General features: G+C 38.6%; 1 protein-coding gene across 3 annotated transcripts in view; it reads right to left on the reverse strand.

The window, feature by feature from the left end:
• The window catches only part of GRM1 (glutamate metabotropic receptor 1), a 344,388-nt gene that overhangs the window by 25,849 nt on the left and 302,378 nt on the right, over positions 1 to 16,161 (reverse strand). For all 3 annotated transcript variants that reach the window (XM_066373050.1, XM_066373052.1, XM_066373051.1), the window contains exon 7: positions 5,850 to 6,780. In XM_066373050.1, coding sequence (XP_066229147.1) covers positions 5,850 to 6,780 — 931 coding nt within the window. The remainder of the gene's footprint in view (positions 1 to 5,849; positions 6,781 to 16,161) is intronic.

The following is a 16,161-nucleotide window of genomic DNA, read 5'->3' on the forward strand; positions in this document are numbered from 1 at the left end:
GGACTTTCAGCTTCCAGACCAGTAAAATATAAATAAGTGTCTGTTTTTGAAGCCAGCCAGTCTGTGGGACTTTACTATGGCAACCTGAGCTGCCTAGGACACAGGCCCCTTTTGGTTTCCACGATACTGCTATCCCTGTTTTCCTCATTCTGTTTGATTTCTTTCTGTTTATTGTCTTCTGATTTTCTTTATGTTCTTCCTCCCACCTTCTTGTTTTCTTAGGTCATATCACTGTTTTATCCTCTTGACATATTCTAACAATTGAGCCTTCAAAATCTAGAACTCTTGCTCAGACTTTCCTCTTGAGCTCCTGACTTAAATTTCTAAATAACTTACAAATGTCTCTATTTGGATGTTTTTTATAGTATTTTCAATTGAAATATCTGAAACCCAATTCATCAACATCTCCTCAGTCCTACTCCTGCCGTTGAATTTGTTTTTATGGTAGCAGTATTTTTTCCAGCCACCCAGGCTCAAATTATGAGAGTTAAATTCTATTTTGTACCCCTTCCTTTCTTTCTGCAAACCAATATTTCAGTTCCAATAAATCAAGTTCGCAAAAATTTTGCATGTGCATGCTTTGGGTTTGACTTTCATTTCACGGCTCTAGTTTAAGACTTTTATTTTTAACCTGTCATTTGGCTTATTATAGCACTCTATTAACTAGTCTTTCTATAGTCAATCTCCTCACAAAAAGCTTACACATGATCATAAAACTACAAAAATCTTTAATGCATCTTGTGAGTTATATGAAAAAATAACTAAGCTTCTTATCAGACTATTGGTCATTATCTGTAATCTGTCCCCATTTTGCACTTATAAATTTACCCACCACTACACCTCTCCTTGTACTTCTTCACACCAGATTTCACGCTGTGGCCTGAAGGTGCATTAACATTCTGAATTTTCACTCATGTTATTTTCCATATTTGAAATGGTCTCATTATAGCACAGTTTGTCCTGTTGAAAAGCATCCTTTAAGGTCAAGTTCAAATTCCACTTTTATTAAGAAAGCTTTTTCGATCTTTCACTACTCTATTAGCTGAACTTAATCTCTTCCTTCCCTGAGCACTCATAATGTTATACTGGTCCTCAGTTATGGCACCTAATCCACTATACTTTATCATAATTTTGAATGCTTCCCTTACAATATTGCAAGACTGATGCAGTCAGTCCCTGCCTCTTATGTCTTTTTTATCCTGAATATTATCTAGCACCATATCAAGTACCTAAGTGCTTCTAAGCTTACTGCTGAAACAATGATTGATTGAATAAATAAGCAGTAGGTGCTCCATGAATGTTATTATGAAGTAGTAAAAGTCTATGACAAGTATCATACTTTGTTTTGATAAATCCTTCTGATATTTACATAAAAGCAAGTAAATAATTGTAATAAATTTTTAAAGTCATGCATTATATGTATTATTAAGGGAAAAATCATTTCAGAATGACAGATTTTCTCATTTACAAGCTATGAGACAGAGATGACAGAGAACCTATCATCTCTCTTTGATTGTGATGTCTGTTGGATCACTATCATATTTCTTTTCATAACCAAAGGAGGAAAGAGACTAAAATGCTACCCAGGGTATAAGCTCTAATATTTACCTTTACTTGTGGACACAAAAAAATATTTCTAGCAGACCAAGAGTAAAATTTCCTCATAGCATTATTTCATTTAATATTTTATGTTCTTAGTTCTTAGTTCTTGTACTCACCAAAAACATATATTCAAATGCTTAAAAAAACAATCACAGGAACATAATATCTATTTACTTAAACACCCATGTTTTAAAATTACTTGTTTGCATCAATCTAAGGCCTTTTTTTTTGTGATTGTCATTGTTTTAGTTTTGAATACAGTTATGCATGCAAAGCTCATGGGAGTGCATTGTCACATTTTAACTCCCCGTGCCATCAAATTGTTTGGCACTCATTGAGGTTATTTATCCAGAAACTAACTAGAAATGTTAGCTTGACATTTAGTCGTCAATATAATTGTTTAAAGGAAGCAAGTCATTTACATAATATTTTAATTTTCAGTTGCATAACGTTAACTCATTTTTGGCTTTAAAAATAAGTAGTAAATAATTTGGATCTAAATAATTTACTTAATTATGAATGTCTATGGAGTTCTATCTTTCTTTTATTGCAAACAAAGAGTATTTTACCCATATCTTTATATTAGGTTAAGCCTGAATATTTTCTCATTCAAATGCATTAAACTAACAGCTAAAGAAATCAGAAATGTCAAGGCGAGTATACAATTGAGTTGATATTCCAGGATAGGATTATGTTTAATCGAATTTCTAACTATAAGTAACTCAAGTAACTTAGAGCAACAGATTTATTGATGAAATTCCTCTGACATTACGTTTGGAATATGTAAAACAAGTGCCCAGACCTTTGGTTGAGTCAGATATCCGGCTATGAAAAATATTTAAAAATTGAAATAAATTTTGTAAATCCAGTCCCACAATGTCATCCACCCATGTCTCTCAGAAACAGCCTGTTATGATAGTGTAGTTAGACTTGTAATTCCTCAGAATAATATTCAAACAGGTCAGTTGGAAGCTCCTCACGACAGCATCTGTTCTCTGTTTATATCAATAGATATATCTACAGACTACCCAACACCCTCAGTGTACCATAAACGTAGGAATCACACATCCAGAATGGCAGGAAACTCACTGGGTGATGTGTTTGTTCTCCGGAGTTTTTCAGCCCCCTGCTTTGGTCGGCAAGATTTTGTTAGATTTTTGTTGCAGTAGAAAATATTAGATTATTTATAGTTTTTGTAACTTTGGTGACAAAACAGCAAAAGATACAATAAAAAGCTGAATACGCAGGGACTTAGATTATTGTTATGTTTTAAAATTATTGCCACAGAGAGAGTTATAAGAGCAGCAACAACAGGATAAATTTTAAAAAGGTGAATAAATGAATGTTTGTTTTCCATACCAGTTTAGCCTCAAATTCCCCTCTCTCGGTCAGCTGAGCTATGCAGTACAACTTGGAGAAGCTACAGATTACACTAAGAAAGCTGCAGGTTATAATTATTAGATTAAGTTTTTATGGTAATAATCTTACAGTGCTTGATCAATTATAGCCAATAATTAGGCAACTTCCTGGTGAAACCAGCACTTCCTAGAGAACCATTCCAGTTTAGACCAAGCTATTTTTTCTCTCAAAAGCAGGACCCCACATGAAATCAATTTCTAAATTCATTATAGAATATATGAATATATATTCACTATATAGAATTATTCACAATATATGAATAATTCACTATATAGAATATAGTGAAGGGAATATTGTCAGCGTATAAGGAAAGCAGCTGCAGGCGTGAGACAGTGGTCAGAATGTGCAGCAATGCCTGGCTGCTCTGGAATTGCTCAGCCCTGTTCAAGTAACAGCAACTGGCTTCATCTCCTGCCAGCAGCGAGCTCAGTGTGCTTCCTCGGACAGGTCCAGGTCCCCAGCCTGTCTGTACACAGACTCACTGGGCGAGCTTTCAACACCGCGTATTCCTGGGTTCCAGCACAAGATACCTTGATCACATAGCTTCTCTCTTTTCATTAAGTGGTTAAAAGAGCTGCTTTCTTTTTTTTTTTTGTATTTTTCTGAAGCTGGAAACGGGGAGAGACAGTCAGACAGACTGTCCACCCGGCACGCCCACCAGGGGGTGATGCTCTGCCCCTCCAGGGCGTCGCTCTGCCGCGACCAGAGCCACTCTAGCGCCTGGGGCAGAGGCCAAGGAGCCATCCCCAGCGCCCGGGCCATCTTTGCTCCAATGGAGCCTTGGCTGCGGGAGGGGAAGAGAGAGACAGAGAGGAAGGAGGGGGAGGGGTGGAGAAGCAAATGGGCGCTTCTCGTATGTGTCCTGGCTGGGAATCGAACCCGGGTCCCCCGCACGCCAGGCCAACGCTCTACTGCTGAGCCAACCGGCCAGGGCGAGCTGCTTTCATTAATGGCCCATGACCAAAATTCCAATGAAAACTTCTGAAGAACCATAAGAAAGGCAGAAAAGTTAGCAACCTGGAGGTAGATAATGGTGGATGGTGGACAGGACCCTCATATAGCCACGTGGGATGCAAAATGATGGTCTCTTAGTTCCTATGAATAGTCCCATTGAAAAACTGCTTTCTCCCTTATTTTCATTTTGTTTCCTTTTGTTTCTTTCCTCTGAATGGCAATTGTTATGCCATTTTACATCTGGATTTTGTGGTTATGGTTTATTTATTTTTTCTTCCATTTAATGACACTGTTGCTTTGCTCTGAAGCTTTCTGATAATTCCCTGCCAGGAGGCTGCTGCTGAGGGGACACTGGTTAGCATATAAAGCCATGACAAGGGGACAAAATGACTAAGCAACTTTGATCATCAGCATCCCACGAAGAACTTGAAATTGATACTGTGAGAAGTAGGTGCAAATTATTCCCTCTGACTTTAGTGCTAAAAAGTATTAGGGATGTCCCTATTTAAAATAACTTAATGGATTTTAGATATTTTTCCATAAACCCTGTCATGTGATCCTGAAACCAATTACACGATTTCTGTAAAAGATGCCCACGGTGCTGCTTAGCAAATAAAGATACAAAACTAGAAATTTATGGCATTTCAATTTTTTGACGTACGTTAAGATGAGAAATTTTTTGCTAGTTAAGACACAGACAAAGAATGGCTAACCAAGTGAAATTATACTTGTGAGTCACACAAATTCATAGTGGCTCAATTTCCTCATCTGCAAAATGGAAAAAAAATAGTTCCCATTCCTCTTATTTTGGTAGGTTGTTTAGGTAGATGGAATAGTTATAAAACCATGTATATTTTATAATAATCACTGTTAAAATTCTTCATTTTAAAGGATTATTTTTAAAAGTAAAATTAAACTGTTAATGGGGAAATTGTTTAAAATTTGGACAATTCAATTGTCTTTAGATTAGAATCCATGTCATTGAAAGTGTAAATGTTACATGAAATTTGTTTTGTGGGTCTCAGAAAAGATAACTCATGCAAAATTAATGTATGTTTCTTTGCAGACAGGAAAAAAAGATTTGAAAAACATGTTTATTACACAAACTACTAGAAAATTTACCAGAATAGAATAATAGGCACTTGGATGTTCGCACTGACTCTCAAGTTTGGGGCTCATCACCTTCATCTGGGTCTTATTTCTTTTGGTACTTTATGGTTAGGAAACCATGCTGATCGTTATGTTGCAGTAGAGATAGGTCAATTTACGGGCAGCATTATGAAATATCTTTACAATATACATTAAAGTTCAATACATAAGAGGACATGATATGACAGTTGCTTAAAGGAACTTATTTCAGGACATACTTGATGCTCAGTTGCAGTCAAGTTTTGAAAATTTTCCCCAAGTGTTTTATTCCCTTTCTCTCATCTCAGATTAGTAACAGTGGGCTCTAGAGGGATAAAAATAAATCGGGAAAGATCTTCAACCATGTTTTAAACGAGAAATTAGAACTAGAGATTGCGTCTCTGCCCCAGACCTCAGAGAGTGCTGATGCCCCTTAGAGAGAGGACCCAGTGAACAGAGGAAATTATGGGCAGAAGAGAAGCTGCAGATTCTAGGTCAGACTAAGGAAATGATCAGCTGGCTACTACTTCAGACTCCTTTTTCTTGCAAAGGAATGAAAACGAGGTAACATTCTTACTCCAACAGAATGTGAGAAAACATTGGGAAAAGTAAAGAGCATGATTTAGTCATAGAGGAAAAAAAAGGGGGGGGGTGAATAGGAGAGAGAGAGAGAGACAGAGAGAGAGAGAGAGAGAGAGAGAGAGAGAGAGAGAAGAGGAGAGAACAACCCAGCTCATATTACTCACTTGGCGTTCCCTGCCCCTGGCTTCTTTCTTCGGAAAATGTTGAGGAAAGTGTTGGAGCGGCAGGGCAGCTTGCCATCGCCCACGTGCATGCGCACTACATCAGAGGTGGTGAAGGCACTGCGGACGTTCCTCTCGGGCTTGGCAATAATGATGTACATCTTGGGAGTGAACATGCACCCCAGGGCCACCGTCACACTGAGGCTCACAGCAAAGCAGGTAGTGATGATCTTGTAGTTGCTCCCAAAGTAAATGGGCACAAAAGCCAGCCAGATGATGCAGGTGGTGTACATGGTGAAGGCGATGTATTTGGCCTCATTGAAGTTGGCGGGCACGTTGCGGGTCTTGAAGGCATAATAGGTACAGCTCATGATGAGGAGTCCATTGTAGCCCAGAGGGGCCACCACGCCCAGGTTGCTGGTATTGCAGATAAGGTAGACTTCCTTGATATTTGGGTATGACAGAATGGGCATGGGGGGCTCCATGATGATCAGGGTCACCACCAGGGTTAGCTGCACACTAATCAGAATTGAGGCAATGATCACCTGGGCCCAGGCGCTCATGAACCTGGGCTTCCGGGTGCAGATCTTCTTCTTGCTGCCAGCGAGGATGCGCGCAATGCGATTGGTTTTGGTCACTAAAGCCGAGTAGCACATGGCGGAGGAGAGGCCGACCAGGAGGCGCTGGAGGTAGCAAGATGTGGTGGTCGGTTTGGCAATGAGAGTGAAAGGACACACGTAACCGAGGAAGATGCCGGCTAGGATAATATAGCACAGTTCTCGACTGGAAGATTTGACCACTGGGGTGTCCCGGTATAGCACAAAGATGAGCGTGACAAACAAGGTCACAAGGATGCCCAGGCAGGAGAAGGCGATGGCTATGATGGATTCTATATTGCTCCACTCAAGGTAGCGGACAATAATGGGCTCACAGCCTGTAAAAGGAGAAAGTTTTAAAACGAATCCAACCTTTTTACTGATCAATAATAACAATGCTTTCTAGTTACCAGAGGCATAGGTAAATTCACATCTTCCAAGATTTATCTTATCTTAATTTTTTTTTTAATGCTTCATTATAACACAAACAAAAATACACTATTGTTTTCTCTGGGCAATCATGTTTCTGAACTTAATTGCATCACAATCCTAACATGACATACTTGAGCCTGTAGACGGAATCTTCCACTTCCATCAGCAGCATTATAAATGGATGGCACTCTGTGGGTGAAACTAGGTTGTGTCCTTTTTTTTTTTTTTTTTTTTGTATTTTTCCGAAGCTGGAAACGGGGAGAGACAGTCAGATAGACTCCCGCATGCGCCCGACCGGGATCCACCCGGCACGCCCACCAGGGGCGACGCACTGCCCACCAGGGGGCGATGCTCTGCCCCTCTGGAGCATCGCTCTGCCGCGACCAGAGCCACTCTAGCGCCTGGGGCAGAGGCCAAGGAGCCATCCCCAGCGCCCGGGCCATCTTTGCTCCAATGGAGCCTTGGCTGCGGGAGGGGAAGAGAGAGACAAAGAGGAAGGAGAGGGGGAGGGGCGGAGAAGCAGATGGGTGATTCTCCTGTGTGCCCTGGCCGGGAATCGAACCCGGGACTTCTGCACGCCAGGCCGACGCTCTACCAGTGAGCCAACCGGCCAGGGCCGGTTGTGTATTTTTGAAAAGACAAAGAAGACAAAGAAGAAAGCTCCATTGTTTCCAGTGAAGGTTAAATGGTGAGAATATATTAAATAAGTTAGTAAGAAATAAACTAATAATTTTTTTATTTTTGCATAGCTATTATCCAGATGCAAGTGCAGTTCACAGACAAGGACTTTCTGGGCCAGCAGAGTGTTTTAAACATACATTTCACTTCAATTCTTTAGACGAATCCATATTCTCCAATTTACCACATATTGTATTATTCATCGTAAGTCTCACCCCTTCAGTTACGCGTGATGTGTATGTGCCATCTGAGGGCCACTTAGTTATCAGCTAGTAACAAACACACCAGGGAAGCGTGGAATCTCCCCTCACCCATCTCTTGAAAAGAAGAACCGAGCCGTGCTCCTACCTGCCTGGCTCACCTTTTCATTCGAGATGGAGAATGAAGTCTGTTTTGTATTTCACACACAGAGAAAAATGTCTCAGGTCCTGGAGACAATGCCTTAAAAGAATTTTATGTTTGATCTATGCCAGTATTTCCCAAATTGTGAGAAAAAAATATTTTCATAAATTTAGAAGACATTGTTCTGTAGGCATGGTAACAAGGAACCACCAGGACCTGTTTTGAACCTGTTCAGTCAATCAACAACAGCACCCCTCAGAATTTTTATCAGAAAATAATAACACATTTTGAATTTGTAGAATACAAATCATATCTATGGAAGTTGAATTAACACCCTGAGCCAAATGAAGAGCTATAATTAACGCTTTTCCTAAACTTCAGACACAAGCAAAATATTTTCTGCAAAATTCATGAGTTTGATTAGATACTTATTGTTCCACACTACAGATATATACCAATTAATTCAATTACTTGTTAGTCTCATGGAGGAAAATGTTTAAAAGCAGAAAATTAGAAAAGAGAAGATTTAAATAACCCAGTAGTGTAAAATTTTAAAAATAGAAATAGAAAATGCATTACATAAGGCAATTTCAGAAGTTTTTCCTTAGTAAAAAATTCAAAATTATAAACTAAATAAAGGTGAAAGATTGACTTTAGGAAATCTTCAAATAATTCTGGGGTGGACTCAACAGCTAACATATAAATGAGCTCAAACCTGAATTAGGGAATTCAACCAGAGAAAGAAAAATATTAAAATACAAAATTACTGACTCATAAATATTTTATGTGGCTAGACATTTTGATAGAGAATAAAAGTAAATAAACTAGGAATTAATGTGATTGCAGATCTTTAGGTAAAACACAAAAAGAACCTCTATTCTCTATGTCTTGGGAACCTATAGACAAGACAATCTATAGATACTGCAAACAGAACCATCATTTAAATAATCAATGTTCCACATTAGCTAAAGCTCAGAAGGACAGCTTTTTAAATTTGTCCAATGACTTAATTCAATGAGAGACATTGATACCCAAGGACTCCCTATTCTCCTCTGAACTTCGAAAGGAAGCAACACTATCTTGTTGATATCTGTACCTTTATGTGTACCAATAACCTCACTATATCAGATATCTTTATTTAATAAAACCACTTAAATAGTGAAAAATTTTACCAGCCTTATGTTCTAGCATATAACTCTTACTTTGGGTTTATTATTAGAGTGATACATTATTCTCTGGACTCAAACCGTCAATATTTAATAGGTAGGATTTACTTCCAAATAAGATGTACTTACACCTGCTCAAATTATAGCTGCTCTAGTCATAAAAATACCTACAAAATGTATAATTTAAGAACTTATCCAGGAAATGGTTTTTTTCCCAGAATCCTTATGGACAAATGACTCCACAGAAATGGGAGATGGATGGGGACAGAGAACATGCGTATATAGATGATAATAGGTACCTAGATTATTATAAATCTTTCTTTTTGTGTCAATATGAAAATGCTACACAATGATCTAGATATGTTAAGTCAGCAGCATAGCACATACAAACATGTGATATCATAAAGCATTTTCAGATCCTTCCTTAAATTTTTACAGTTAGACCGCATCTATTAAAACCCTACCCATCCATTTTGCTCTTACTCCTGAAACTAATTCTGGCTGATAATTTTCTCTCTAGTACTGGATCGGTTTAAAAACACAAATTTCAAACTAAAGATATGATGGATTATAAACTCGAACCTTGGTATATGGACTGTTTGCTACCAGATATTGCAGTCAATTTACAGTGACCACAAAAAGTTACTTGATTCTCTTTGTGAGAACGACTATGAAAAGACGATAGTCAGCCAAAACTTTTGTTGTTATTAATCTGACCACAAGGAAAAGACAAGTGATGTGTTTGTAAGGCATGATGTAACATATACAATTTCTTTAGATAGCATTTTTTTTTCACTTTGCTCAGAATTGTCAACCACAACCCCTCAGTGTACAAAAATGAGTAACAAACCCAGAAAGGTAACCCAAAAGAATACATCTAATTTCATCTTAAGTGTATACCAGAATCTCAATCTTAATACTGTAAAAGCCCCCAATTAGAGCACTTAAAGTCTTTTATAAGACTCACCTTCACACCTTCTAATAAACCACTTAAGAAGCTTGCAAAGCAGTGAAGCAATGCCCTACCAGTACACATCCAGACACATCCATCTTTCAGGGGACTGATTCTCAGGTTTTCAGTTACATTTTTCCAGTCTTCCCCACCTTTCAGCAAAGCAACACAGCTTTGCCTTTCCCCTGCACCAAGAGTTCTAAGTGCTTTAGAAAGTTTCCTAGGAAATTGCGTGCTTCCAAGCAACAATTCAACTACCATTTTCAACTTCCTAATATCGACTAGTATTTTCTTTGTCCACCAGCTCTATTAAATTCTCCAGAGCTCTGCCTATTAATGTTTTGTCCTGAGAATTCCCACAACCCCCTCCACCCTCTGCCATGTAACTAATCACCCCTCCCTTTCTTCCCCCCACCCTCCCAGGACAGTGTAAAGCTGTGCCCTCTCCTCCTACAACCTTCACCCTCCCATTTGAATGACAACACCACTTTGAAATCTAATCAAGAAAAACTTAAGTTAAAAAACATAGGACAAGATGAATCAAAGATTACTGTCAGCATCTCAACCATTCCCTTCTCTTAGCAGTTTGCAATGCAGTCGGAATGCCCAAACTAGACCTGCAGTTTCTAACAGAATTTGTGCATGACCAACTTGTACCCTCCTAGACTGCTGCATAACACACAGACCACCACTCCCCCAATTTACTTCACCCAGACATTTGCCTAAGGCACTTAAGGCCTGCTCATTTTCCCACAGTTACACCCTCACATGAATCATTTTCTGACCAATGCACAGGCAGGCAGGTAGGTGGGTGGGTAGGTGAGAGGGTCACTGGCCCCATCTGCAAGACATGACTCTGCATTATGGGCATCAATGGTAAAATGTCCTACAGCTGAAGAATCTTCTGGAAACAAGGTTCGTAGCACAGAACTGCATGAGAAGAAGCTCAATGTAGAAGATGCAGCAGCCAAAAATCTCCAACCCAAAGAGGAGGGTTCCCTCTTGGCATTCATGGGCCTGAGGATTGGAACTCCAAGATCAAAATTCAAATAAACACATCTGCTAAGTGACTTGGATGTGTCTGATTTGAACTTTTTAAGATTGCCTCCTCAGGAGGTCATCTGTAAACCTTAAATGATGACCTCTTGAATACAGGGCTTCCTGATCAAGGCTGGAAACATGACACTGGAGAACTTCCTCCTCTGATGACTCTGGAAAATCAATCTGCAGACTCAGTATACGTGGGGTCTCTTCTTCAGGGTCTCCGTCCTGCACTGCTCTGACTCACACTGGCCAGGGGCTCCATTTCTCCTGGTGCCATCTGATTGCTATGATGAATACTACAGTAACAAACCACGCTCCATGAGTCGCTTTTGTAACTTCCAGCTGGTTCCCATAGCTGTGGGCCCACCCAAGGGTACACATTCAATCCGCACCTTCTCCACCAGCAAGGCTATCTGAGTTTCTGCAGACACCCTCCAGAAGCAGAAGGCCATGGACATTGAGTGTTATCCCAAGAAATGTGGAGCAAGTTGATGACTACACAATGGTCTTCTGCACAAGATAATCTTTAGAAGGTTCTTGTATGCATCACATTCTTTTGTACTCTTGCATACTCCACACCTTTTTACTTTACAAAGCTATACAAACCTGAGTGTGTCTTCAGTGTTCCCCTTATTAGTAATAAGTACATACTTGCCTAAGCCTATATTTTATAGATAGTCATTATTCTAACTCAATCACTCAATCATATCAAACAAATATTAGGTATGTTACAGAGTTTCAAACTTTCAAATGCATATCACAAATCCCAGTTTCCTTAATGTAGCTGAGAGTCAACGACAAATACTCAGGCATCTCTACAGATAATCAGAGAGTCACCCAGTCTAGTTGTACAGTAGGCTTATCCTACACAGCGTACTGTACACAAATGAAGAAAAAAAAAGTCTGTACACTAGAAGGGGATATAAGTATTCTTGTGTTGTAACAGTCGCAGTTTATTATAACACCTCAAAACAATATACCTACAACTCCACTATGATTTATCTCTTATGTTGTATCTCTCATGAAGATCCTAGTTTATATTTCTCTATGTGAAAACCAGGCTTTCCAATGCCAATCCAGGACAACCCAAAACAGTATCCGCTGGGGCTTGGGATTGAACATTTACATCTTGAATAAACTTCTTAAAAGTATTTCTGATCTTTCTTCTCCTACTCCTTCTTTTTTTCTTCCTTCTACTTTCTTAAGACATCCTAAATTTGAGAGGCACTAGTTTTGATATATTTAGGTAATTAGCTGTAGTGTCCAGATTGTCCAGCTATGTAATGTACTGTGTAATATAACGTAATTTGTTGTTCTGTTTTGAGTTTTAAAAAGAAGAGTGACTGTCCAACCTCAGATGTATTTGGGAATTCCGAGACTAGGAAGGATGGAGGTGAGGAGTAGGAATATGTAGTGAGGAGTATCCCGAGCCTACCTGACCCTCAGCGTCCAAAAGGAGAAGACATAATGGGAGTTGTGCATATTATATTTAAGAAGCCAACAGCTTCCAGGTTAGAGTTATCCCAGAGAATCTAGAGCCATCGACAAGTCAGTTTTCTTCAAGCTGACTATAGATTACTGAGCAACATCCAAGAGAGGCTGCAATGACTCTGATCTGAGGACCAGGGAATATTTCTAACTTTCAAACCAAATATTGGTTTACTTGTAAGATCCAAATGCATCGGCGGAAGTAAAATTTAATATCAGACTTCTTTTCAATTAGGTAAAGACAAATTTAATATGAATAAAAAAATAAAGGCCACAATTATTCTACCCAAAATGTCTTGGGCATTTAATAACATTTATAATAATACTTCATGATTATACAAGGCTTTCTTGAAATGCTTTCTTTAATGTTATTACATTCATATGAATTACCTACAAGATAAAATTATATTTATTATTCAATGTTTAACTCAAATGTACCTTACCCTGTGCAGGTTTTTCTCTTCCCTGGGAGAAATACAGTAATTGCTTTTCTATTCTGTGTTCCTATGACATTTTGCACATATTCTTTTTGTGGGGTTTATTATCATAATTGACTGTTTACATGTCTAGTTTCATATAAAGCTCATCCTCCCGAATATAAACCTGGCTTCTTTCACCCATATGTCCCCAGTTACTTGCAAAAAACTGCCTGGCGTAAAGCATATGGTAGTGTACAAAATAAAATTAAATAAATGAACAGATAGTATGAGAGATCACAGCAACTACCAAAATAAAGAAAAAGAGTTAAAATTAGTTAATTTCTATAATTTACTACCTCTATTTTTAGTGATTAAATTTAATGTAGTCTGGTTTTCTGAGGAATGATCTTAAACTATTTGACTTTTTAAAAGAAATTAGAAGCATCAGATTATATATAATTGGCCCATGAATTGTTAAACTACTGTCAAGTTATATATTCTGGCAGAAGAGATCCCTGTTTATGCATCATAAAAAATAAGGTGCAAAATTTAAATGCTGAATTAAAATGTGCATCTTTCACAAGAAGAAAATACAAAAAACTTATTAACAGCCTCAGAAATAACTTTCTCTAAAAAATATGCCGATTTTTCTTTATAGCCCAAAAGCACATGCTGATCAAAATAAAAATCCACTTATAAACATGTTTTTATTCATTAATATTAGAATCTTTGGAACATATATGGAAAGTAGCTATTTCATACAAGTGTTTTAAACACATTTTAACAAATTCTATCTTCAATTTAAAAAAATCACCATTTCTCAGACAAGAATAATGTCTCATATTAACTAAAATACAGTCCAAAAAAAAAAATCTACCCATGAAAATAAAATACCTACTTAAAGGCAATATATTTACTCTGCTGAATATATCCACTGATTTTTGGTATTCTGTGCTTGTAGATTTTCTTTTTCAACAACCACTGCTACCATGGCAACAACCAACAACACTGTCATGCTCTGCACCCTTGGTCCAAGTCTCACATGGCACAAAATAAGTGGCAAACGAGATCTCATTTTCCATTCATGTCTAAGACCAAAAGGATGCAGAAACAACAGATGGCCTTTCACACTACGCATAAATTAGTGTGAGAGATGTATATTCCAAAGAATCCTAAACATAAGATTTGCAAATTAATCTGGATATAGGAGACACTTGCCTGCTGATAGATAAAGGCAGTCTGAGCTGTTGCTTGGCTCAACTCATTTGAATGTTAAAATGACTTTTATAAATATAATGGATAGATTAAATTCTTTAAAAGGATAATTGTATTCATATCCATCTATTTATAATGAAAGAGGATTTTTTTTATACTTCACTAAGTCAAAATGCCGTAATCAATGGTAGTGATCATTTGACAGTGGACAGATGATATACCCACAATGGAAGATCTCTCCAGAATAAAATATATAACTTTGAATTCTATTATTGTAACATTTCACATTTTTAAAAGATTTTTGAATTTTAAAATTTTAACATAGAAGTTTTTTTTTTTTGTTTTTGTTTTTGTTTTTGTATTTTTCTGAAGCTGGAAACGGGGAGAGACAGACTCCCGCATGCGCCCGACTGGGATCCACCCGGCACGCCTACCAAGGGCGATGCTCTGCCCCTCCCGGGCGTCGCTCTGCCGCGACCAGAGCCACTCTAGCGCCCGGGGCAGAGGCCAAGGAGCCATCCCCAGCGCCCGGGCCATCTTTGCTCCAATGGAGCCTTGGCTGCGTGAGGGGAAGAGAGAGACAGAGAGGAAGGGGGGGGGGGTGGAAAAGCAAATGGGCGCTTCTCCTATGTGCCCTGGCCGGGAATCGAACCCGGGTCCCCCACACGCCAGGCCGACGCTCTACTGCTGAGCCAACCGGCCAGGGAGAAGTTTTTTTTTTAATGTATGAGTTAAGCCTCAATTAATGTGAAAATGGAGAAGTAGGAAAAGTTTGGGGAAACTGTACAAAATGTAGACAAGGGAAAAAAAACTGTTGTACCACAAAGCTAGGATTTCTGACTTCCAAGGTCCACCTGAAAAAGAGGCTAGCTCTGTTTTGAGCCTCTTCTTGTCAGCTATGGTCTCATTCAAGTAACAGAGTGGACTGACTATTAATTCAACCCAGTTCTCAAGCACAGTGGTGATCTAAGGAGACCTGCTTACTCAAGACAAAAAGGCCCAGCAGGAAGCATACATTATGAAGGACAATAAAAATGTGAAGAGAGGCACAGAATGAGAGGAAGAGGTGGCGTGTGTCCAAAGAAAGGTTGGAAAAGCTTTTCCAAGCCAGTCCATTTCCCACAACCAGACACAAAGGGCACAGTGAGAGAGCATTAGAACCAGGGATTCTCATCGTGGTTCCTCTGTTAACCAACTGCATTGACCTAGATGAAGTTGGATGAGTCTCTTCTTCTTTGTAATTCTCTCAATAGAACAAATATTTATTAGGAAGCTATTACATTCAAGACACCAGGCTATGAGCTAAAGAGTAGTGTTTCTGGAAGAATGGGACAGGAATTAAGTGCTTCAGAATCTGCTTGATCCCATCTCAGAACTAGTGAAAGAGCATCTCAAGCAGATAGGTAATTCCAAGGTAATTTTTAGGCTCATTAAAGTTGAAAACCAGTTTTTAGCCAGAGAATTTAAAAGATGAAATACAGTTTGTACCTTCAAAAATACTCTGATTTAATTTCCTTTTCTTTAAAAAGGCCTTTATACTAGGTGATACCTAATGGATTTCTGGTACTCATTTTAGATTAATTTTTTTCTAATAGGATTAACATTTTACAAGGCACTCTCACTTAATAAGCATCATTTTAATTATGTGACCTGGTTCTACTAACTCAGTCATTTTTAATGTGCTTTAAATAAGCCATATAGTTTCTTAGTCTTGTATTCTTATTTGAAAACAAGTAAAAAAGTGAACAACAATCAGGAATGTTACCCTCTCTAATGATTGTCGTCTACACCCAGGGAGGCGTAAGATCAGGAGTCAGTGAACTGGGTTCTGCCTCTAGTTAGTGCCATGACTTTGGGCACACGAGTATACCTCTTTAGGTCTCAGTTTCCTGTCTCTCAAATGAAGGGTTAGGTTACCCAGAGGACAAACTTAGTTGACAAAGTATTTGTAAAATACCTCTCCTGTGTGAGCTCATACCAGTG

The sequence above is a fragment of the Saccopteryx leptura genome, chromosome 3, assembly GCF_036850995.1.
Source record: "Saccopteryx leptura isolate mSacLep1 chromosome 3, mSacLep1_pri_phased_curated, whole genome shotgun sequence".
NCBI lineage: Eukaryota > Metazoa > Chordata > Mammalia > Chiroptera > Emballonuridae > Saccopteryx > Saccopteryx leptura.